The following is a 24,468-nucleotide window of genomic DNA, read 5'->3' as shown; positions in this document are numbered from 1 at the left end:
CCCCTCCCTCTTTCTGACAGTTCGCTGAGAATACGGAAGTGTTCTCGCTGTTCTGCATTGCAACCTTTTTTTTTCTTCACTGCAGACGATCCAGTTTAAAGACGCACTCTGAAACGCTGGAGGCATTTTCATTCCTGCCCAATTCGTGTTTGGGTTGCCATTCACGTAAGTACCCTCGTGTCTTCCTGCATGGAGGTCTCGCTCTAACCAGGGACAGTGAACTGTCATTTCGATCACTGTAGCTAACAAGCGTTAGCTGTCCGAGCTCTGCATAATAGTGTATTATGCTAGATTCGATGCACACTTCTTACGCCCATTGGTTGAATCACAGTTCGTACTGGTAATAGAAAAAGTGTTAGCAGGTAGCGATCTGATTGTTTAGACTTCCTGGATTAATGTAAATTGGGTAGCATCATGGGGACAATTCTGGATGGTGTGAATGATGCTCACAATTTAAACCCTGACATGACCATTACTTTGCACGGGACCTGTTGTGCAATGAAAGAGAAAAGCATCGTAATCACATAGGCTCGTTGCTTTTTGTTTGTTTTGTCTCGGTATTATAATACTGTCATGCAGTATAACCATGCGTGCAAGAGAGATTAGAGAATTGACACTTGTCTTCAGTTAATCTGTCATGCATATTTTTTATGTTTATGAGGCAGAGGTTGTACACACTAACTCCACAGTCGTGTCCAAGAATAATGAATCAAGAATCATCATTGTATTTATTTGCAATAAAAATGTAAGATTACGTTTCTATTTTATATATATATAATGTGAGATGTGTGCTGGTAGTGTTATTACATGCTGCTTTTTTTTTTTTTTTTTTTTTAATGCAGATGATGCTGTTTCAATTGTTGCTGCAGTTTGTGTCAGGAATGACTTTCAAGCAGTTGTCCGTACCTCAACATATGGTTAAGAGGGAAGTGACTAGCCTGGGAGTCGAAAGATTGTGAGAGGAAGTTTTGTGGCCGTGCAGCCAACCATCCAGTGATGTTTTGGCAGCAATAGATGAGGGAGTCAAATTGTTGTTAGATTTAAGTATCTAAGAGACAGAGACATTTTAGTGCTGTGCCAGCTGGAAATGATGCGCTGTTGAGTCAGGAGTTGACCGTCGGTGGCCATGGGGATGCGTGAGCAGCTGCTTCTCCTTCTGCTGTAGAAGCCACCAGTGAGTGAATATTGTGGCGTTGAAGAGACATTAAAGTCCAGGCAGTGGAGTCTACTACTAAAGTTAGTGGTTGATGTGATTGCTTTGGTCCTTCGATTTTATTGTTAAGTTACGGTGCTTTATTGGTTTTACATTGGAGAAATGTTAAGTTCTAAATTTAATCAGAATCGACCACAAGCATTGACATTGATTGCATCCCTTCAGAAAGAGCATTTTTATTCATAATAACTAATTGTTTATGTATGGCAGAGAAATGCAGGACATTTGAGGCCTAGGGCCTTTAATTTGATAACATGAAATGTGTTAAAAAAATAAAAAACGTGTTACATTTTTTTGGGGAAGCCAACTACTGTATTTAGCAGTGCTAGAAGAAAAGCCTGAAACGTGTTTTTATACTTGACTGGGCCCAGCCTAAACAAGGTGTGAATGACTGCTAACTTGGTGTTGTTTTGACTATGACTCAGCTGTTTAAAATAAACAAACTTTATTTATTTATGTATTTATTTATCTTAACAAAGCATTTCACAACCTGTAAGACATCACAAAATGAATTACTTTCCAGTTCAGTAGATGCATGTCAAAGTTGGCTGCTCAGTCAAAAGATCAATTTGAGCAAAACCAATCCTTTTCTTTTCTTCCTCTAACGCTGCTTCATTATTTATGCCTGACCTGTCTGCCTATTTCTGTCATGGTTTGCATTTTTCAGTGCAAGGATGAAAACATATCCTAAACCTGGGCACAGATGACGCGACCATTTTCCACTCGTGCATTAAGAAGTCCTTTCAGGTCTTATTTAGGTGGTTCAGCTCTAATGTACAGTTTTTCAGCATCAGTTCCATCCAAATGGTGTTTCTGCCCATTTTTTCAGTGCGCTTTATTATTCAAATTTTTTGTTTAACAGTCATTTCCAGCAGGATGTTGACATTTGGCATGATGCTTCATTTTGGTCCTCTCCTGTGCTTCATTCATGGAAAGATCTGCACAAGGGATTTTCAAGTGATTAATTGTCACTCATCTTCTGACAGTGATTAATTCTCTGACAGCCCACTTCAAAATTTAACTGACAAAGGTAACATTATATCTCAAGGGGGCAGGCACTGGTTTATCTTTATGTGTATATAAATGTACATCCTGCAAGAGGGATCCTCCCATCTGTGGTCTCTTCTCAAGGTTTCTCATTTCCCCTAGCTGGAGTTTTGAGTTTTTCCTTGCCCTCCTGGGAGTTTAAGATCAGGGGATGTTTGAGAATATTCACCTAAATGTTGAACAGAGGCTGTGCTGTACCGAAGTCAAATTCCTTGTTTGGCACGCTCAAACATGGCGAATAAAAACTCTTGAATCTTGAATATAAAGCACCGTAGTCACTATCACAGAAGTAGATCATGTCACCAGTTAATTTTTGAGGATTATATATCTCAGCAAAGCAATGCTTCAATACAAGTGTTTTACCTTCACTCTCTTCTTCTACGCAGAATGTTCCGCTTCCGGGCACTGTCCGCCTTGTGGGTTGGCGTGTCACACTTGTCCCGGCGCTACCACAATGGGGCAGTGAGAGGCGCTGGTCGAAGGAGGGTGATGTTGGCAGCTCTGGCTGGTGTAACTGTTTCCTCTGCAAGTGCTGGACTGCTCTGGAAAAGGTGTGACTGAGTACATACAGAATTATGTTGAATCAGATCAAAATCAAATAAAGGCAAATAAATAAATCATCTCATTATCTTAAGGCTTGATAGAGCATAGCTATGATTTATTGTTTTATAGAAACAGAGGTGTTTCATTGATACTTTACTCTGTTATTTAAAGGTCCCTGATCAAATTGATTTTCTTATTTAAGGAATTGTTTAGAGATGATATGTTTGATACTACTTTTTTAATTATCCATACCAATACTCACTTATTGAGTAGTCACCGCTACCAATTACCGATACCACTGTTTTGGTGCCTCTAAAAAACGATATTTTTAAAGAAAAACGTACTATATAATGCAATATTGCATTTTTTCCCCTAATAATGGTAGTGTGCTACTCTAATTTTTTATTTCTAGTTCTGATACCTTGGTATCGCCAAATTTACTTTTGAGGTAAATTCATCAAATTAAAAAGATGAATGCATTTTAATTTAGCTATGTGGACTATGTAATCAACATAACTCAAATGATGCATCCTACTAAGCTTGTATTCATAGGTAGGGAGCCTCACCAGAGTTGTTACAAATGAAATGGCGATTTACCCACCGCGTTCATGATCCTGATTATTCCCACGTTGAAGGTGTCACAGTATTTTGATTGCTCTCCATTGCTAAGGAGGCTGGTGTTTGCTTGTGGCAAAGTGGCCAAACGGGTATTCAACTGCTGACATGAGATCCCAATGGTGATACAATAACTGTGTTGCAAGAGCCAACGTGATGGATGATTCCATGGAGTGTTTGCGACTGTTTCCAAGCTCTCTCTCGATCCCACTATTCTGGTTGGGTCGCATTAAACCAAATTATTATTCAGCACACCCATGACTGTCTCAGTATTATTCTAATTTGTCATTCGTGATGAAAAAGTGGGGGTCCAGAGCTTGGCTGTTTTAAATAGTTTATCATATATACCACGATTATGTTACCTCTGTATTTAACACTAATGTATTCTCATCTACATAATCCATGATATACCCGACAAGTGCAACTAAATTTGCATCATGCACGTACGATATTTAGCTACGAGATGACACACTAATTTCCCACCGTTTTATTTTTGTCATCTGATTCCAATTGTTCTTTTTTTAAAACTAGAGCGTATGCTGATGCAGGACCATCAGTCCGACAATCCACGCCACATGATGGAGAAGAGGATTTTGTGAGAGCTTCAGACTCCGAGTCTGAGAATTCAGTGGAGGCCAGCGGTAGTGATGACCAGGCCAAGAATGAAAGTGGAGAAGGGAAAAAAAAGAAGCAGCGCTCGGGATTCCGTGACCGCAAGGTAATCAATAACCGACCAATGTCACCAATCAGCCATTTGATTCCCTCAAAGAATGGTTCATCAAAAGCCTCTGCGGAATCAATATTCAATATGCTATATCAGGGTGTTTTGACAGAATATTTTACAGAGGTAATCAGCTTGCATTTCTGCCATCATAAACAACAGGGGTGTTAATTGGGGAGCTGGTGACAACGCAAAAGAAGATTAAGTAGTGTTCTGTTTATAGCTTGTTGACTGTTGGAATGTCAGTGAATAGAAAGATTATTTATGAGCCAAATTATAAAATGATGCAAATGTCTTGGATTCTTTTGAAATGTCCGGGGGATGAAATTGTTTTTTTTAGTCACGGCATCATTTCATAAAGAAGCCGATTGAAAACAGGTGTTGCAAATATGGTCTTTACCAGATAGTTTTGACACCTTTATCTTGCCAAATGAAACATTAAACGTTTGCCAAATTACACTGTTACCAAGGCATACCTGTCATCTTTGTCTTTTAACCTCTCACTCAAATCAAAGCCACTTTCCTTGGATGTCCCCAATGTAATGTCTCGTAATGTGAACAAACTCTGAGTCATGCAATTCATTGTTTTGCAACTCTATTTGTGCATGTGTCTTATTAAATCAGTTTGTGTTACAACCTGAGAAAGTCAAATCTTAACCTTTGTTTGAATAGTCCACTCAGTCATTCATTGTCACGTCGAATAAATAAACTGCTTGTATCCCTGAGCAGATGCTGCAGTGTCAAATGTGCTGCAGTGCTGCTCCAATTTGAAGCTTTTTGCATAAAATGAGGCGTGACTATTTCAAAACTAACATTAATGGGACTGTTACTGTTATTTGTTGAGATCTTATCAATCATCGTCAAACTACGATTTTATTTTTATTTTTTAAACTTATTTCCCCCAAAAAAAAAAAAAAAAAACCCACCTAATGTCATCACAGTGGTTGATCTAGCGAATGAGAATCGTTTACTGCGTTTTGCAGGTGATGGAGTACGAGAATAGAATACGGGCCTACTCGACCCCAGACAAGATTTTCCGCTACTTTGCCACCTTGAAAATTATCGGCGAGCACGGAGATGCTGAAGTCTACATGACGCCCCAGGACTTCATACGCTCCATCACACCAAATGAGAAGCAGCCAGAGAGTGAGTCACTTTTCTGCCAGCTAAATTTTATCACAAAAATTAGCGTTTTTTTTAATGACTTTTTATGTGTGATTTTCTGTTGTTCCTATTTCTCCTCTTCCTGGGTTTTGCTCGATAGACAGACAGAGGTGCATACTAGAAAAGGTCATCACAATGACAAGGAAAATAACGTGCAACATGTTGTTGGCTCACGCTTGTCGTCTACGACATTAAATAAAATATACGATGCTAGTGTCATGTCAGTATACATGCATGCAATTGGTTTTATGGACACAGTCAAATTACGCCTACAAATGTAGGTCATAAATTGCAAATGAGATTTATGCACAAGCAAGAATGTACCATATTTTCTGTGACGTAGCAAAATTTAGGGCTTATGAAAAGTCCCACGAAGTGAAATTTTAGATATGAAATCATTCCAATTCCCACAAAAAATGAGTTTTAATCAAAATTCTGAGACTTGTCCTTCACTGACATGAAAGATAAAGTCTTTGTATTTGATTTGTTGAGTGGAATGAGAAGATAACAGAAGATCTGTGGATTTACATTCTTCGTGTCACTTGTATTCAAATTTAATGTTTATTTATTAAAGTTTAATGCTTTGCTTCTCCGTGGTGAAAACATAAGCCATGATTTACCAATCCAAGCCATATAATGGCAAAGCAAATGGTAAATGGTCTCCTAGGTGGGAACAAGGCTTAATTAACATTTTACCAAGATTTATTAAGAAATACGATTTCCCTTTGTTGACGTTTTTATGGCGTCTTACAATCGTTGCGCTGTAGACGAGCGTTGATGAAAAATGATCACGTGTCTCAAATCTGACTGCCGATGATTCTTCTAAAAGAATTTGCAACATGGAAATGGTTTGTTGATGACTATTATTATTCACTTGCACATGTCAGTGATCTCCAGAGCTGGAATGATGTTATTATCATTTACTGTATGTCATGCTGTCATGCATCATGTTTTGTAACTAGGCCGTCACTTCTCTGTTTATTTTCTTTTTTCAGATCTTGGGCTTGATCAGTTTGCTGTCAAACGCTATGATGGAAAGGTAAGATTTGGATGTCTTAGTGATAGGGTATGCTAGGTATTAGTTACAAGCCAATACTGGCCTTATTTCAAGGTATCAATACTCGCGAAGTCTCTCGATACTAGTCACCAAAAAATATAAATTCAACAACTTTCAAGTTCATACTTTTTTCCATCTGTTTTAGGTCAACCTTGTAATTTCCCCTTCTTATAGATCACTGAAAGAGCTATTCTTTACTGAAAAGGAAAGTTCTGTAGCTTGTGCAACACTCAGCAGACACATTATTCTCATTGTGTAGCCTCCTTTATTCCATTTTGCATACCATGTGTTGCCTTTATTTGCTAACCAAATTTCTGTCCACGTGGATGTGTCTGATAGTACATTTAGGTTTTATTGTCTCAGAGCTTTGCCTAAGCGCTTCCAACTGAGCCTCAACCCGACCCCCCCTTGTTTATTTTGTCTTTTTTTTTTTTCGTCACATGTCCACAACATAGATGAAACATCCACGGCCTTGTATGTGTCCTTACGCGTGGTACCTTGAGGGATTTAGTTAATTCGATAAACGGTTTAGTCATTAACAAAGTAGTAAAATATTAAGGTAAAAATAATAGCTCTGTTTCAATGGCTATTTGATATAAAAACAAGTACAAGATTTGCAACTGAGGCACTATTTTGCCACCTTTAGTGGAAGGATTTGAAGTATGGATTTTATGTGCGCCTCAGTGCATATTGCTTATTTGCTCCAGGTTCAGCCTACGTATATTTAAAGCAAACACAACACACCCAGTGTGACTGTGACTCAACAACTAATGTGTGTGTGTACTGACTCGCCCTGTGTTTTGTTTTCCTGCCCGAAGAAGAGAGCTATTTCTAAAAGTATTAACAGGATTTGATTTCTGTGCTTAACACGCTATGTCATTGTGTTCATCGTTGTTTTCTCCACCCACCATGTTGATGTGGGTTATGTGCTTTTCTCCACTCCAAGTTAACATTGTAAGTCACTGTTGCTGATTCTATCATGCTCTTGTCTACCGTCTCGTTCTCATAAGTAATCCCTCCATTTTTTCTCCTCCCCTCCTTGTGAATAACTATCTTCCTCAAACCCCCCTTTCAAAATCTCCATCTTGTCTGCCCCCACATTTCCCAATAAATCCATCTGCTGCCCCTCCCATTCTCTCTTCAAAACCTCCCTGCCCCCCCCCCCCTTCTTCCTTGCTTCTTCTATTGTCCTTGCCCCAACCCTGCTTCTGCCCCTCCCTCTCTTCAGGACTTCTGGCAGGTATGGGGTGTGTGCTCAGCGGCATGTGTGCAACTGAATGAAATGCTGCACATTGTAGTCAATACTTAATCCTCTTCGTTCTTTTAGCCCACGTTTGCCTCTCCTTTTTTTCCTCCCCATACACTTTTTTTTTTATTAGTCACTCTTTCCTCCTAATATGGACAGCCTAGATACTTCCTGTTGTTTGTGCAGGGGAACAGCTAAACTATTTGTTTGGATTTAAAATGTTCATATCTCAGCTTCAGCAAGGGTGAAACTACAAATCTCATTTCTGAACGGTGTATGATTCCATTAATTGTAAAAATATTTTCTGTAGTCCAGTATGGGTTTGGAGAATTAGGGGGGGGGAAAAAACGTCCTTTTTGGTTTGTGGGTTAAACGTGTATGTTAAAATATCATTTTCGGACAAATTCCAATAGGGTCCAAAATCAACGAAAGTCTAATGCATGAATCCATTTGGAGAAGAGTATATTTTTTAAAAAGTTATAATTTTTAAAGGTTAACTACTATCTATGCTCATTTTAAGCAATCGGTTGCACGACTGTTGTTCAGAACATTCAGTAATGGGATGTTCACTTAAGTGTCTTTGGAAAACACAAGAGGATGTGACTCTATTACCAAATGGAAGTAAATGATCTGCGTAAACTCTATTTGGCCCAGAGCAGATCAGTCAAGTTAAAGCGTAATGAGAGGGGTGTCCGTCAGTGATGGTGACATACAGCCCATTGCTGCTTTTGTCAATGTCTCTTATTTCAGTATTATACTAACAGAAACTCATTGAGTTGCCCACTATATCAAAGATCTCCCCAGTGCTCTTTGTGTAAACCCGGTGCTTGCAGCTGTCTGCTATACCAACCTTACTAAATTATTCAAACGTAAACTTTCCACTTTATTTCTCTTAGAATTCTTAAACACTTGTGCAGCAGAACAGAGGAGCAACTCAAATGTGAGCCTCACGAGAAACCGTTGTAGACTACTTTTAAGAAAGACACAACTGCCAATCTTTCAAATGTGTCACCGGTTTCGAAATCATAAAACGGCTGTTCCCCCGCATTCAAGCTGTCTCTTGTTCGTTATAAATAAATTCCTCCCTCTCCTTTTATTTCTTTTCGAAGAGTTATGACACGCTTTGGTTTGGCTCTCATGCCCATTTCCTCAGCATGCCCTATTATCAGCGTCTTCTTCAGAAAGCAGCTGGTGGTGGCGCCCTCTTTCTGCGCATGGTGGCAACACAGGGGCCCAAGAAATGGCCCCCATTAGCTAGCACTGAGGCTGTCTTGATGTGCTTGGTAGCCTTCACCAATTCATCCTTTGGATTGCTGAGATGTCACTACTGCATGATGCCTGAAGAGCATGGTTTAAAGTCACTCAAGACGGGAATTATGTACCTTATAAGTGGTTCAAACTGTTTCTTATATTCTGTGGCCTTCTGATTGAAAAGCCACATTGTCCGTCAATTATGGGGATTGTGTTTGTGTATGTGTTTCATTTAATTTCTAATCACCCGAGCTGTTATGTTCACTTGTACCAATTTCACAGGAAGTTCCAGCAGGCCTCGGGTTGGACTTAATTTCAACAGTTCCACCATGTTTTCACAGTTTTGCTTGTCTCTCGATGAATGTCACATGAGATTTACTTACTGTAATTTTCTCTCCATTGCTATATGCTCTCCTGATCAATTAGAGGTTTTGGGTCACATGGTCTTCTGATGGTTTGGCATTTCTCAGCAACCAAAATGTGTTGGCGACGCATCAGAATCAGTTTTTCACTTATATAGAATAAACACAATCTACCTGTTATGTCGGAGGACCAGCTACAAATGGTTAATGTTCTCTACACCCACAAATTCAACCATATTGCAGTCTATGGTAATTTTGTCCCAAATATTACACACAAGCATTTTTATCCAGATTAATTCTGAAGTTCAGCGAGTCATTCTTTTTGTGTGTGTTTGATTTGAGATCACGTTTAGCAAGTAGTGTACTTAGAAAGGATTAGAGTACCATATTATCCGCACTATAAGGCGCACCTAAAAACCTCCAATTTTCTCAAAAGCTGTTTTTCAGCCTTATAATCAGGTGCACCTTATATATGGACCAATATTGAGCCACTACAGCAGGTGTGTCCAAAGTCCAGCCCGCGTGCCAAATGTTTATATCTTATACATGGACAAAGTTTTAAAATGGGCCATTCATTGAAGATGCACCTTATAATCCGGTGCGCCTTATATATGGACAAAGTTTTAAAATGGGTCATTCATTGAAGGTGCGCCTTATAATCCGGTGCGCCTTATAGCGCGGAAAATACGGTACTCTAATGTGAAAGGAAGAGCCACTTGGCTTGCAAGCTACTGGCTGTACAAAACAAGACCTCACATTTGTCAGACTTTAGAAGTTAGTTCAAATGTGTCTGGCTGCTAGGAAACAAGATTAGCCTTGACCAAACTCTCAACCTCATCTAGAAGTTGTGATTCATTTGACAGCATCGTCAGCAGCTCTGTCACAAGTGTATTTGTGCCTTGACTAGTCAGTTGCTCTCATATTTTTCCTGCGGGCATATGCACTTAATTTAATGCATAGAGATTGGTAGAAACACAAAATGGCTGAGCGCAGATACTTATTAACGGAGCATGTTCAGATTTGCTCTGAAAGCTGTAATGTTGACACCAATCAGTAGGCAGGCTCTGTCAAATGAAGCATTAGTTGTTAATTAACTTGAGTACTAATAATGAGGGTTACAGTCTTTTGCGGATCAGTAATTTGCGATACCGCGACAATTACCGCTAAATACAGACTCTGTCATTTCTTGTAAAATTTTTTTTAGCCTGAATTATTTTTTCTGCATTTCTGTTTGACACCTCCAAAAATAAATAATCATACATTTGATGTTGTAGATGTGGCCCAAAACCAACATTTATTTATTTGTTGTAGGATTTATTTATTTGTTTGAGGAAGGCTAAAGTGAAGTCCTGCAAATAAAGCTTCCCTAATTATTTTTCATCTTCCGTTTATATGTACGTACGTATGTGAATTCAAACTGGAGGCCTGCTGTTATTCATTGTCATGTTGTCGCTTTATAAATTGTCTAAATGATGAGAACGGATTCAGTAATGTGAAGGATTGATTTGGTAATGTTATTCTACTCAGAGGCAATGCCTCAAAATGATTGTTCATTTATATCTCCATCAAATGAATACAATTTTAAATTGTCATAGTGGAATCTCAACAATGAAACACAATTCATTCTTTGATGCTATTTTTTTATTTAAGTAAAACATTTGGATTTGAGGTTTCACTGTATATTCGCCATGATATTGCTGTACGCAATATTTGTGAGTCTCTAATACTTGTGAGTCCTAAACTCCACTGGCCATTACCAAATGACAAATCTTTCGTATTTTGGGGCTCTTTTATTATTGTTGTTTTCATTTTATTTTGACACTTTTGTGCAGGTGTGTGTGTGCGCATTTGTCTTTGTGTGTAAGAAAAACGATATAAATATACGTACATACATGTGTTTTTATCGTTCAAGACCCTGCTTAAGACAGCAGAGGCCATGCCATTCTCTAACAGTTCTTTCTCATTCTTCCTCTTCTTCTGAAATGGACCTCTGACAGACGGAGGTAACTCCACCAGGGCTTAGTGTACCACCCCTGAACCCCCCCCCCCCCTCCTCCTCCTCCTCCCCCCCCTCCCTTCCCAAGGCATGCGTCGTCTATATGTCCACTCTTATTTAGTGGAGCGATCCACTAGTGGGAAAGCGTCTATTTAGCCTTTTCTTCACAGAGTGTGCAGTGTGCATGCGATTAATTCACACTGTCATGCAAGGCTGTAACTATACACATGCTAACAGGGGAAAAAAAAAATTTCTGTGTATGTGTGCGAGTATGAAAATGAAATTTCTTTGTAATAATACCGTTTGGTTTGTGTTTCAGATGTTTTATCAATAGTGTGTTTGTTTGTGCTGCTGTCTTGTGATGTTTCCTCTCTTGTTGTGTCAATTTCACACTGTGAGTAAGGCCTCCGGTATAAAGTTTGCACAGCCACCCACTACCGAGTATTTGTCTGACCTCACTGACCTCACCTGCCTGTACAGCCTCATGTGTATGCAGCACTTGCATGACTGATATTGCACTGTATCATCCTAACATATTCAGTCTAACGCACACTGGTCCTCTTGTGTTCTGTCCATTATTATTTTTATTTTATTTGTCTTTGAGGGTAGCTTGCTGCGGGTGTAGACACACCACTGAAAGCTAATAAGGCCTGGTCTTAATCAAATACATTCTTCTTATATGTTTTTCTTTGTTTACCTGGTGTGATTTGAGCAGAAGATAGCCCAAGAGAGGGAAAAGTTTGCAGATGAAGACAGCATATTTTACACTTTGGGAGAATGTGGCCTCATCTCCTTCTCTGACTACATCTTCCTCACCACTGTGCTGTCCAGTAAGTCCACATTTGTTCTTTTGACCTAAGACCCAGTTTGTAATGTCAACACCAAGCCTGTCTCTTTGCTGGTCATATCTTTAACGTGATGATCATTTTAAATATCATTATCATGATCTCAGATGATGGATGGATGATTTTCATTTTCAGTGTCCTGTCATTTGCATAGGACTTTGATTTCAGAATGCATTTGTGTGTGTTTTCTGTGCTCTTCAGCCCCCCAGAGGAACTTTGAAATCGCTTTTAAGATGTTTGATCTCAACGGTGATGGAGAAGTAGACCTGGAGGAGTTTGAACAGGTTTGTCTGGGAAGTGGTGTCAAAGTTACATCTACCATTTGTCATTATTCATTCACTATCTCCAGGTCCAGAGCATTATTCGCTCTCAAACCAGCATGGGCATGAGACACCGCGATCGCTCCACCACAGGCAACACTCTAAAGACAGCCGGCTGCAGTTCGGCACTCACTACCTATTTCTTTGGAGAAGACTTGAAGGGAAAACTCACCATTGGAAGCTTCCTGGAGTTTCAGAGGAAGCTGCAGCATGATGTGCTTAAACTGGAGGTAATCTGATTACACCATTGACCTGATGGTTTAAAAAAACAAAGCAGCACAATTCAGAGATTTTTAGGTAGGAATTGTGAGAGGTTGGCACGTTCGGGCGCAAAAGGTAAAGGCTGTCAAGATATAAATCGCCAGGATTGACCTGACAGAGCCAAGGTCCACACTTTGCCGGAACTTTGTGAAAAACACACAAATTCAAAATCGTTCCACTCCAATGCTTGATTCAACTTGAAGCCTGACACCAGAATTTACCGTTTCCCATCATTCCACGTGCAGCCTGTAAATTTGTTTGTTCACATCCACTCACTTGTCATCACTCTCTCCTGCGCTTTCCCCTCCAGTTTGAGCGGAATGATCCAGTGGATGGACGAATTTCCGAGAGACAGTTTGGCGGGATGCTGCTGGCTTACAGCGGCGTTCAGTCTCGTAAACTCAAGCAGATGCAGAAGGGATTGAAGAAGATGTTTAAGGATGCACAGGTAGAGCTGTGTGTGTGTGTGCACATAAACGTTTTTTTATCTTATAAACCAATGTGGCAGTCATGTTGTGTTATGCATATGGAGCTGTTCGGCACTCCACAGCACACTGTTCATCCATGCGTGCCTAACGCCTCTGCCCATTTGTGTCACACAGCTCAACTGCATCATGCTCGCTGCTTTCGGCAAAATTTAGATGACCTTTGTGTTATTTTGACGCGACCCGGTCATGACTGGTTGCACATTGTACACTTTTCATTTATTTCTCATTGATTTTGAGCCTTGGTTTTTCCCCCCCCCCCCTTGGTGCAGGGCATCACATTTGAGGAGGTGGAGAATTTCTTCACCTTCCTGAAGAATGTCAATGATGTGGACACGGCACTGAGTTTCTACCACATGGCTGGGGCGTCCATAGATAAAGGTAAAGCCACCTTCCTCTTTGATTTTGGCCCCTCATAACTTGAGCTGCTTTCATTTTCTTCATCCTGTTATTAACCAATCAAGAAATTATGATGCATTATTATTTATAGAGCACGACCGTATCGAAAGCTGGATAGGGAGTCTCTCTGAGTTGTGCCCAAAAATGCCTTGAATGGAATCATTTTTATTATTTTCTTGACAAACCTTTTCTTCCCAGCATCACTTTCTTACTCTCACCTTTTCCACTCTTCCATTTTTGAGTGCAGCCAAAATATCGAGGATGAGATCAAATCGTTTTTCAACATTTCATCGTCTGCCTGGGGCTCCCCCCCCCCCCCCCCACACACACACACACACACACTTCTCCTTGAGTTCCATCTTCTTCACCATCCTCTTAGTCAGTGTAGTTTTGAGTAGTACACACTGATGCCATCGGCCGTTCGTTCTCATTCTCATATCTGTCGGACTGTGAGTGGCGCTCTGCCGCTTCTGATCCAAAGTCAGAGACTCGCAGTGTCTTGCCAATTACATGTCCACCACACACTGTTATCCTTCTGCACTAATGAGTTTCCTGCTCTGTGGTTCTCCTTCTGCCAGTAACCATGAAACAGGTGGCCCGCACCGTAGCCAAAGTGGAGTTGTCAGATCACGTGTGTGACGTGGTCTTCGCCTTGTTCGACTGTGATGGTAGGTAAGCGGTCATTTTATTTTGCTTCTCCCTCTCAAGCGCCCACTCTTCCCCAGGAAATGGCGAGCTCAGTAATAAGGAGTTCATCGCCATTATGAAGCAGCGACTTATGCGTGGGCTGGAGAAACCCAAAGACATGGGCTTCACTCGATTGGTGCGCGCCATGTGGAAGTGTGCTCAGGACACCGCCTGGGACTTTGCCATGCCAAAGACATAACGGAGACCAAAGGTGGTATACAAGTGGGAGTAATTAGAGACATTTTGTTGAACAGTTTCAAGGACTGTATCCATGAGGGGCGTCATGAAGCATGGAGAATGTGCCTGTAAGAGTTGCCATCAATGCAACGCATATTTTTATCATGGGGAATATATAAATATGTATTTATTGTTGACAGCATGTGACCTTTTAAGACTATTGAGGCTTATTTGACCGATGTGGAAAATGAATAGTCTGTTAGCATCACCATAGTTACGCCCAAGCTTGTTTTACCATTTATATCATTTTTTTTGTAATGACACACTTACTTACTTTGTGTGTATTGTTTCAAATTGCGTATATATTGCTCACGGAAACACTTTATATGGTGAATGTTATGCAAATTAAAGGTTCGTATTGATAATTTGCATTTGTTTTGTATACTGTCCTGTAGTTTGCATTTAGGTGGCCAATATAAGACGCATTTGTGGCCATTAGATGTATGTCGAACTTTTATATTTCATCGGAATCTCCAATCTAGCCCAAGGAATAAAGGAACTAAGCAAATGTAACCATCTTTAGTTTCTGTTTGACATATTCACCCTAAATCTGACGAGTTTCAATATTTTGCACTAGTATAAGAGATTTGGATAACTTGATGAGAGCATTCTAATGAACTGCATACAGATAGAACTTGAGACTGAACACAGCTAAATCTCTTAAGAGGTAAAGACCATTTGTGCTTTCAATTTACTCCACTTTATTGTTCAGAGAAAATAATCTTGAAATGTCACAAAAGTGAAATTATTTGCAATATTTGAATGCGACTGTGCTACCTGGTGGCAAGCAAATACATCACTACAGTACTGGTCTTGACAATATTGTTAATTTAAGAACAATAAGGTTGGAGACAAAAAAAAAAAAAAAGTAGTTAAACCCAGCAAATTAAGTTCAAGAGTTAGGTGACTAAAATGCCTACCCATTCATAGGAAATATGAAAAGCGGAATTGTTCCGAGGAAAAATGGCCCATAAAAAATGACAATATGAGATCCTAATTGATTAATTGGACTAAAACACAATAAATACAGACCATAAAACATGTCCTCGGTGACACAAGAAACACTACAAAGTACAAACCCTCTCCAATGTTCACATTATACATTGATAAATGTGTACAATCAATCTGCAACATCAATTGGATGGCTGCAATGCATACATGGGGAAAAACTTGAACCATACAGGTTTCCTTTGTGTTGGGAAGGATGGGAAGATGGCTTTCAGCCACCTTGTGGCTATAAGGCGTCATTAGCATGCCTTTGACTCACCTCAAGTGTTACTTTCGAACTAAACGGTACGTGTCAAAGTATCAAGTGTCTCGGATCCCCGTCTCACAGATGATGCAGAGTTCAGATGAGATCGGAAGAGGGCAAACTCCTCAGTCGCTGTCAAACTTAATCGAGTTGACCGAGGTGCTGATGGCGCCGCCAAGATAGTTTCCCCTCTTCTTCTTTGTCTTTTCGTGGCGGAACGATTTGCCTTTGGTTGAGCGGAGCGCTTGATTTGCTCTCAAGCCCCAATCGCTATTGGAACCCTTCTGAAAAGGAGAATTATGTCATTATTAGCAGCAACTGCCACAGGAGCGGCTCACTCTTCAGTAGTTCTTTCTTACCCTGGCTTCAAAAGAGTTGTCAGCAAGGCGGGGGTCCACGGGGACTTCTTCCTCCCGTATTCTTCGGAAAGGACCGTTGGACTGTAAACACGTCAGTGGTTTTTAGGACCTCTATTTTGGGGATCTGTTGTGTCATGTGTGTGCGAGTGTTGTTGCTCTACCTTGTTGGCTTTGGGAAATGTTTGTGGGGTAGTGGTTGCTTTTTTGTATTTTGGAGTCGTTTTAGTTTCTGAAGAATTGTCATCCTTTTGCATGCCATTAGTGCCTGCATCAATTGAAAAAGAAAGTTCATTTCAACTTGCCATCGTTATCTTGCCCACACTTTTAGATCAGTCTTCACTTACCATTGGTCTTTGGGGTAGTGGCAGCTTTTGCGGACGCGTCCTCTTCATCGTCTGAGCTGTCCGAGCTGCTGCTGTCTTGAGCTTTCGTGGTCTTGGCTGGTGCAGCGGGTGTAGAAGTTTTACTTTTCCCACTGGTCTCTTCTTCTGAACTGCTATCACTGGATGATGACTCAGCGGGTTTAGCTTTGGGAGCTTTGCCGTTGGCGACAGCAGCCTTGGCAGGGGTGCTCTTGACCTGCGTCTCAGAGTCTGAGCTGCCGGACGAATCGGAGCTACTCTCCTCGGCCTTCTTGGCTGGAGCTGCTTTCGAAGCTGTGGGTTTAGCCACCGCTGCTGCTTTCTTGGCCACAGGTTTGGTCTTTGCTTGGGCTTCTTCTTCTTCTTCTTCAGAAGAGTCGCTGTCTGAACTGCTCTCTGCAGGAGCTGCTGCAGCCTTTGCTGGGGGAGCGGCAGCTTTGGTTGCAGCTGGCTTGGCTTTCGGAGGTTCGTCCTCTTCTTCGGATGAAGAGTCAGACTCTGAACTGCTTTCCGCTGCGGGGGTGGCAACCTTTGAAGCAGGTGTGGAGGCCTTGGCAGCGGGAGTGGCAGGCTTGGCAGCAGGCTTAGTAGCAGGCTTAGCAGCAGGCTTGGAAGCAGGCTTGGCAGTAGGTTTAGCCGCCGCCGCAGGCTTCGCTTTCACAGTCTCATCTTCAGATGAGGAGTCAGAGTCTGAACTACTTTCTGCAGCAGCTGTCTTTGCAGCAGGAGTCGCAGGCTTCGTAGTTGGCTTAGCTTTAGCCGGTTCTTCCTCCTCAGATGATGAGTCTGACTCAGAGCTGCTCTTTGCCACTGCCTTTTTTGTTGCTACCGGGGTGGCAGCCTTTGAAGCTGGGGTGGCAGCTTTAGCAGGAGCTGGTTTTGCTTTGACTGGCTCTTCATCTTCAGATGTGGAGCCCCATCCAGAACTACTCTCTTCTGCTGCTGCCTTTGCTGGGGTTGCCGCCTTTGCCGGAGTTGCCGCCTTTGCGGCAGGGGTGGAAGGTTTACTTGCAGGTGCCTTGGTTTTTGCAGGTTCTTCATCCTCAGATGAGGAGCCAGACTCCGAACTGCTTTTTGCTTTAGCCTTTGCGTTGGCACCCTTTGCTGCAGGAGTAGAAGTTTTTGAAGCTGGCTTTGCAGTTGCCTTGGTTTTTGCAGGTTCTTCATCCTCAGATGAGGAGCCTGACTCTGAACTGCTTTTTGCTTTAGCCTTTGCTTTGCTCCTTGTTACAGGAGTAGAGGTTTTTGAAGCTGGTTTTGCGGTCACCTTGGTTTTTGCAGGTTCTTCATCCTCAGATGAGGAGCCAGACTCTGAACTGCTTTTTGCTTTAGCCTTTGCCGGGGTGGCTGCCTTTGCTGCCTTTGCAGCAGTTGCCGCCTTTGCGACAGGGGTGGAAGGTTTACTTGCAGGTGCCTTGGTTTTTGCAGGTTCTTCATCCTCAGATGAGGAGTCTGACTCTGAACTGCTTTTTGCTTTAGCCTTTGCTTTGCTCCTTGTTACAGGAGTAGATGTTTTTGAAGCTGGTTTTGCAGTCACCTTGGTTTTTGCAGGTTCTTCATCCTCAGATGAAGAGTCGGACTCTGAACTGCTTTTTGCTTTAGCCTTTGCCGGGGTGGCTGCCTTTGCTGCTTTTGCTGCCTTTGCAGGAGTTGCCGCCTTCGCGACAGGGGTGGAAGGTTTACTTGCAGGTGCCTTGGTTTGTGCAGGTTCTTCATCCTCAGATGAAGAGTCTGACTCTGAACTGCTTTTTGCTTTAGCCTTTGCTTTGTTCCTTGTTACAGGAGTAGAAGTTTTTGAAGCTGGCTTTGCAGGTTTTGCAGTCGCTGGCTTTGCTTTTGCTGGTTCTTCCTCTTCAGACGAGTAGTCAGAGTCTGAACTGCTTTCTGCTGCCGCAGCGGTGGTTGTGACTTTGGCAGCAGCAACAGCAGCCTTTGCTGCAACCGGCTTGGCTTTGGGTGCTTCTTCCTCTTCAGATGAAGAGTCGGTGCTACTCTCAGCAGCAGCTGGTGTTGAAGGTTTAGCAGCAGGTTTAGCAGCGGGTTTAGCGGCCGGTTTAGCGGCCGGTTTAGCGGCAGACTTCGCTGGTGCTTCATCTTCTGAGCTGCTGTCTGAAATGTAATGATAAACAATATTGTTAGTGTTGCATGTAAAAATGTACTTCAACAGTTATGGAGCAATACCAGTCATTCTGGAATGTAAAGTCCACCAGTAGGTCAAATGGGTTTTATCCCCAAAGAAATAAGAGCTAAGCAAGTCTTGCCTTCGCTTGAGGAATCATCTTTCTTCGCGGGGGTCTGTTTTAGTGCGGCCGCCTTCACTGGTGTGGCCTTGAGTGGAGGCTTTTGGGGCTCTTCTTCATCTGAACTTGAATCTAAGAGGACACGCTTGTTATACAACAATACAAGCAACTGGCTTTGTCTAGTCTATGAGAGACAGACTAAGTACGGGGTTTGCTACCTGAGCTGTCAGAACTGGACTCTTTCGTGGGAGCAGGCTTCTTCAAAGCAGGTTTTGTAGGCCCGGTCTTCTTTTGGGGTACAGGTTTAGCTGCACAAAGCAAAACCTCATTGGACACATTACAACAAATACTCCACATGTACAGGTAATCTGAAATTAAAGATGTTTTACCAACTACTTTCTTCTCGTCATCCTCCTCACTACTGTCCGAGGAGTCGTCGTCCTTAGCCTTAGTTGCTGCTGCAGCTCCTGCTTTCTGTAGTGAAGGAGGAGGTGGGACTGCACTGTACACTCCTGTTGAGACATAAATCAACAGTTAAACCTATAACAAAAAAACAGAGTCCAAAGACAATGGCAAGAACCAAACAAAGAATTAACAAGTCTTGTACCAATGGCGTCCACTATGGCCAGTTTTCTCCGCTAGTTAATCTCACTAGTCTACGCAGTCCTTATTAGATGTTTACTGCATTTGTAAGAATAAATAGCATTCTTCACTTAACTCAAATTATTAGTACTGCTACCCTCTAGCGGCCATAATTGATACTATATACCTCAGTTTTGACTTGGCATTAGAAGTTAGTGGTCTATGAGATCAAGGTTTGGTAATACTGCTTAAGGTGGACGTCTAGTCAAGTAGTGAATGTGACAATTTTTAAAATGAAACAAACCTGCTTTTCGTTTCTTGCTGGGCGGAGCCTCCTCTTCAGAGGACGAGTCCTCGCTGCTTGAATCTGCAGCTGCAGCTACCGTTTTCACTTGGGCAGGTTTGACTGGAGCCTAGTGTAGAAAAAAAATCCCCAAAAATTGAAACAGCACTTCTCGATCTCTGACAACATAAAGGTTGGATTTGCACGAAAGGGTATGTGATACGTGTTATTGCAGTGATTATTCCTGTCTGGGTGAAAGTGGCCTGAATGCATATTATTTGCACTTCAAAAGTGACACATATGTGAATCCGGCTTCCCTGCGCAAGCTTTCAGCTTTTAATGACAATAAATAAGTAAACCACCAAATAAATAAACAGCAGTAAAGAACAGTGTATGTGGAGCCTCAGTAGGAGGTCTCGTTTTTTTCATTGCAGGTAGATATTCACTGTTAAATCACTAAGTGTATGCAGGCGGGTCGTTGAATGAAATTATTGAACAGAATCACTCAGAGTGAATTGGAAATTTTACATGACTGCATCATAGATTTGTGCAAATCGATGTCCGTTTGCTCACCTTGGCCGGTTCCTCATCCTCTGATGAAGTTTCTTCACTGCTGCTGCTTTCTGTTTTTTTCTTAGTCGCTCTAATAGCAGGAACAGGAGCTTTGGGCTTGGTGGCAGACACTGGCTCTATCATTCAGAATGAAATATTACATGTTATGTAGTTACAAGAACACGTCATAATGCATGAAAAAGTGAAAAAGACACTACTTGATAGAGCTTTGGTGGTTTGCTCCTCTTCAGAGTCTGATTCTTCACTGCTCGAGCTGCTGTCTTTCTTTCTTGTTCCACTTGCAGCTGCTGTAGGCTTTACTGGGGCCTAATAAGGGCGAAAGGGGGGTTCAATAATTAGAGAATTATAAGAACACCATGATGTTATTTACTGGTGACACCTACCTTAGCAGGAGTCTTTTTTTCTTCAGATTTACTCGATTTTTTACTGCTGCTAGATGCAGCTTTTGCAGCCGCAGGTTTGGTAGCTGCTGCCTTAACTGGTGTTGCCTTGGCTGTTGGGAGGGAAACAGTCTCAGAATGGTTTCAAAATATACCAATAATAATTTAAATTGTACTGGGACATTACCAGCATTAGAATTTTGCACTTTGGCATTGGCTTCATCCTCTTCACTGCTGGACTCTTCACTGCTGGAGCTCTCTTTACTGGCTTTTGCCTTCTTGGCTACTGAGCCAGCGGCTTCAGTTTTGTCAGTAATCACCTTGCGCTTCCGAGCTTGAGGTGATCTAAGTGCATACAGATTAAAAAAAATACAGCTTTGTACATTGAAATGTACATTACAGCTATCTTAACAGCAAACGTGATTTCAGATAATTGTTATGGTAACACACCAGTCCATGGCTGTTTTTGGGCCCAAATACCTAAAGCTGTCAGCATGGGGGTCAAGAAACTCTTGATCCATCAAAACATTAACAGCATGCTCTATTTTTCAGTTAGCAGTAAATGTTCGTCTTTATTCACCCGTCCATTTTCTTTTCGTAATATTCTTGTATAGTGTGCAAAATGTGAGTCTTAGCTCAATTAGGTTTGTAAATCATCCCATTACATTCACACTTCTTTTTTTAATCTCAAATGTAAATCACATCACTTCTACAACTGCACAATTTGAAATGCAACCAACTCACTTCACCCAGAAGTCGTAGATGTTGAGAAGAGGTTCTTCATTTGGATCCTGTGGACTCTAGAAGAAACGCAGAAACAGATATAATCCTTGATTTTGTCACGATGCACAAATCAAATTTTGACGAAGATAAATTGGATTAATTGAGAGTACACTAGCAACGTGGACTGGTCAAATTTGGATCGAGTAATCCACGTGCAAACTTTCCGCATTTGCACATGGGTCTGTCTCCAGTTTAACATGGCATGCTATCGTCCACCGTGCCATACTTACCACTTTAACATGCTTGACAAACTGCTGAGCCGCCTTGGTGAACTTGTTCTCCAGCAGAAACGAATAAACACATTTGTACAAATCACTGGGAACCGACTTGTGTTCCGCCATTTTCACCACGCCGAATGTAAATGAAGGGAAGTGACCTAAAACGCTTCAGGAACTGCTCATGCGCAATGGGAAGACAACCTAAAGAAATAGAGCGCTCACTCCAACCAATACAAGCAGCACATGATCTAAATGGGTTCTTAAATTGATTAATTAATTGATTCCTACGTCAGACACGTCGTCCCTTCCACTATTTTATTTTTACTACCAATTATGCCGAAACATGTTTTCAAAAGCACGCCTATTCTAACACAAGACGTTGGTTCCTCGGTCTCAAGAAATACATGTCGAGTAAGACCTCTGTTCTAATTTGATCTTCGTGTTGTCGTATAAATTTCTAATAAAACAAAACATTTTTTTTTCAACCACGGAGTGTATTTCCAAAAACAAAATATAACAATAACTTTTATCAACTACTTTTTCGGCCGGGTTATTATCTTCTTCCAAATTCGACTCAAACTAAACATGCGGGCGCAAGATTTATACGTCATCGCGAAAGACCTTTCTTCCTCGTGTCACAACATGGTCGACTTTGAAAAGATTCTAGTAGAAATGACGGCTACCGATTGAAAATCTGCGTTAAATCTTCGCATCCTGGTCCACTGCAACAATGCCACGCTACGAACTGGCTCTTATCCTGAAGGCGATGACGCGCCCAGAGACAGCAGCGGCTCTCCGGCGGACAGTGGAGACTTTAATGGAGCGGGGTGCTGTGGTGAGAGACATGGAGAATCTTGGAGAGAGACTCTTGCCTTATGTGATAACCAAACACAACCAGAGACACCGCCGAGGATCATATTTTCTGATTGACTTCTACGCGGCTCCCAGCATCCTCACGGGCCTTACCAATCACTTACACCGTGACGTGGACGTGGTGAGGCCCACTGTGTTGAAGAAGGACACGCAGAAATCCAGTCAAACATGCTGTGGCACCCAGCAGTGATGTAACGTAGGTACTCCTTATGATCTCATATTCTTAAACCAATGCTTATATCAGTCCAAAATGAACATGTTTTTCCCTTTTTTCCCCTCAAACAGGTGTTTGCAGTTCATATCCAGAGGATGTACTGTATGCTGAATCTTTGACCTCTTCCATGGCTATTGGACTGAATTTCTCTGATTTGTGATGATGATTATAATAAACAACGTTTTTTTTTTTAAATTTGGTGGAAGTGTGTGAAGCTTTTACTATCAGACATTAAAACAACATTCAAAAAGCAACACTTGTACTGTAGCGACATGGGTATTGTTAGGTTACGGATTCTAGTTATTGATCTGACTCCAAATTGCGATCAACACTTAACACATAAGCTATGTCCTAATCCACACACTGGCGCACCTAACAATTTTGCGAGTTCGTTCTGTCAAAGAGAAGACCAGTAGATCAATCAGACCAAATTTACCAATTATTTATTCCTGACAAAGCGCACTAATACAGGCCTGGGTCCCGGGTCCCTCACACTAAAACTCGTGCGTTTTTGTGACCACCAAAAGACGACACATTCTTCCGGGTTGCCCAGTTTTAAAGAAACACAATATGAATATTAAAGCATGCAAAATATTGTGAGATGATTGGTCGATGGCCATCTCCTCCCCGGTCCAGGTGTCGCTGAGGTCAGACAGTTGGGTTTTTCCCTCGAAGGCCGGTCTCATAGACGTGCTGTTGTTCTTGTTCCTAACCGACCTTGAGATGGTCTCCTCCGGTACTCCCTATCCGGGCCTATTCCACAACACTTTGAAGAAAACAAGTTCATGCAGTTTGTCTGCACATTCCTCGCCCCCCACCAATCCACACGAGCACTCTAATACTAGATATTAATATGATTATAAGTTTAACACAACCTTAAAACATATGTTTGCAAACTGCCGAAAGCACATTTTCCTTTAGTATGTATTGAAATCATTCACTTTCATTGAAGTTGTATGTGAATATAGTAGCATTTAACATGCAGTGCTATTCTTGTGACTCCATGTATTAAATGACTTTTGTTTTTTGTTCGGAAATTAATGTTAACATAAAAGAGACAGGACAGTGTTAGTGTGGTTTGCATGTGTGCCTCACTATCAACAGGTTCTGGATTTAGGTTCTCCACACATTAGTGTGGGTTTTCTCCCGGTACACATTTAAATATCAACAAGTTATATTTGTTGTGCATTTGAAATCAAATACAGCAAAGTTAGCAAGCCGCCTTGACAAACATCAGAAGGTCAAAGAGAAAAGGTCAATCTTCTATACACATGAGCTCAGCAGGTTAACAACTCTTGACAAACAATTATATTACCACGAACTGTGATAGTTCTCATTTATCTCAACTTTATAATTTATTTATATCTATCTTATGAACGATATTAGCATATCTTGTATGCAAATGCATATACTTCCTTGTTCTCTTCTGCATTCATGGCTTACTCTGGGAACTTCAGTTTTCTTCCGCATGTTGCAAAAATTGCATGTTCAATGTAAACCATCTAAAATGTCGATTATTATCGGTGTTTGTGGAAATTTATCTTTGTATGCGTGCCTTGTAATTGGCTGGCTACCAATTCAGGGTCTGTCTCTTGTCTCTTGCTTCGTTGAGGTAGGCTCAATGAGGAGCAACCGTATGGAAATATGCACACATGTTGATATAAATGAGGCTATTCAGTAGTCCTGTCTTTATAAAGAATCAAAATATTTTAAGCTATCGCCAAGATATGTTTAATGAACTTTTAAAAACAAACAACAGTGTTTGCCAACCACTTACGTATGTCACCCAACAGGTTGAGGAATTGAAGGTGTCGGTCTGTAATATCTTAGTAAATGCCATCTTCTGCACACATGATCTCACCAAATTAAATGTTGGCTTATAATATTGCCAGTCAGCATT

The 24,468-nt window shown here is 41.4% G+C and overlaps 3 protein-coding genes and 1 long non-coding RNA gene across 6 annotated transcripts; 2 read left to right on the top strand and 2 right to left on the bottom strand.

The window, feature by feature from the left end:
• Positions 1–14,962, top strand: micu1 (mitochondrial calcium uptake 1). Of its 2 annotated transcripts, XM_049735039.2 has the most exons (13): positions 24–165; positions 2,076–2,243; positions 2,647–2,811; positions 3,950–4,136; positions 5,123–5,285; positions 6,299–6,342; positions 11,931–12,045; positions 12,262–12,344; positions 12,410–12,610; positions 12,952–13,089; positions 13,399–13,507; positions 14,104–14,193; positions 14,251–14,962. In XM_049735039.2, exons 3-13 carry the CDS (start codon positions 2,648–2,650, stop codon positions 14,409–14,411), a joined length of 1,455 nt encoding a protein of 484 aa, XP_049590996.1. In that variant the 5' UTR covers positions 24–165; positions 2,076–2,243; position 2,647; the 3' UTR covers positions 14,412–14,962. The 2 variants fall into 2 exon arrangements, with proteins under 2 accessions (XP_049590995.1, XP_049590996.1); XM_049735038.1 differs by lacking the exon at positions 2,076–2,243 and having other exon boundaries at positions 1–165.
• Positions 1,666–2,759, bottom strand: LOC125978066 (uncharacterized). Its single transcript, XR_007484851.2, has 3 exons — positions 2,624–2,759; positions 2,430–2,538; positions 1,666–2,151 (listed from the first exon to the last, which is right to left on the bottom strand). It is a non-coding gene; the product is annotated as an uncharacterized lncRNA (long non-coding RNA).
• Positions 14,963–15,126: 164 nt separating the features above from the next.
• nolc1 (nucleolar and coiled-body phosphoprotein 1) lies at positions 15,127–21,654 on the bottom strand. Its single transcript, XM_049735026.1, has 14 exons — positions 21,494–21,654; positions 21,225–21,280; positions 20,668–20,825; positions 20,484–20,593; positions 20,298–20,406; positions 20,101–20,216; positions 19,549–19,657; positions 19,052–19,174; positions 18,881–18,970; positions 18,684–18,794; positions 16,405–18,531; positions 16,222–16,325; positions 16,061–16,141; positions 15,127–15,985 (listed from the first exon to the last, which is right to left on the bottom strand). The coding sequence occupies exons 1-14, from the start codon at positions 21,602–21,604 to the stop codon at positions 15,827–15,829; spliced, it is 3,564 nt and encodes a 1,187-aa protein (XP_049590983.1). The 5' UTR covers positions 21,605–21,654; the 3' UTR covers positions 15,127–15,826.
• A 404-nt stretch (positions 21,655–22,058) lies between these two features.
• mrps6 (mitochondrial ribosomal protein S6) lies at positions 22,059–22,763 on the top strand. Of its 2 annotated transcripts, none has more exons than XM_049735041.2 (2): positions 22,059–22,554; positions 22,640–22,763. In XM_049735041.2, exon 1 carries the CDS (start codon positions 22,212–22,214, stop codon positions 22,542–22,544), a length of 333 nt encoding a protein of 110 aa, XP_049590998.1. In that variant the 5' UTR covers positions 22,059–22,211; the 3' UTR covers positions 22,545–22,554; positions 22,640–22,763. The 2 variants fall into 2 exon arrangements, with proteins under 2 accessions (XP_049590998.1, XP_049590997.1); XM_049735040.2 differs by having other exon boundaries at positions 22,066–22,550.
• Positions 22,764–24,468: the final 1,705 nt, after the last annotated feature.

Source organism: Syngnathus scovelli, chromosome 12, assembly GCF_024217435.2.
Source record: "Syngnathus scovelli strain Florida chromosome 12, RoL_Ssco_1.2, whole genome shotgun sequence".
In the NCBI taxonomy this organism is placed as follows: Eukaryota; Metazoa; Chordata; class Actinopteri; order Syngnathiformes; family Syngnathidae; genus Syngnathus; species Syngnathus scovelli.
Note: the sequence above shows the minus strand (reverse complement) of the source record. Positions and strands in the feature narration are given on the sequence as shown.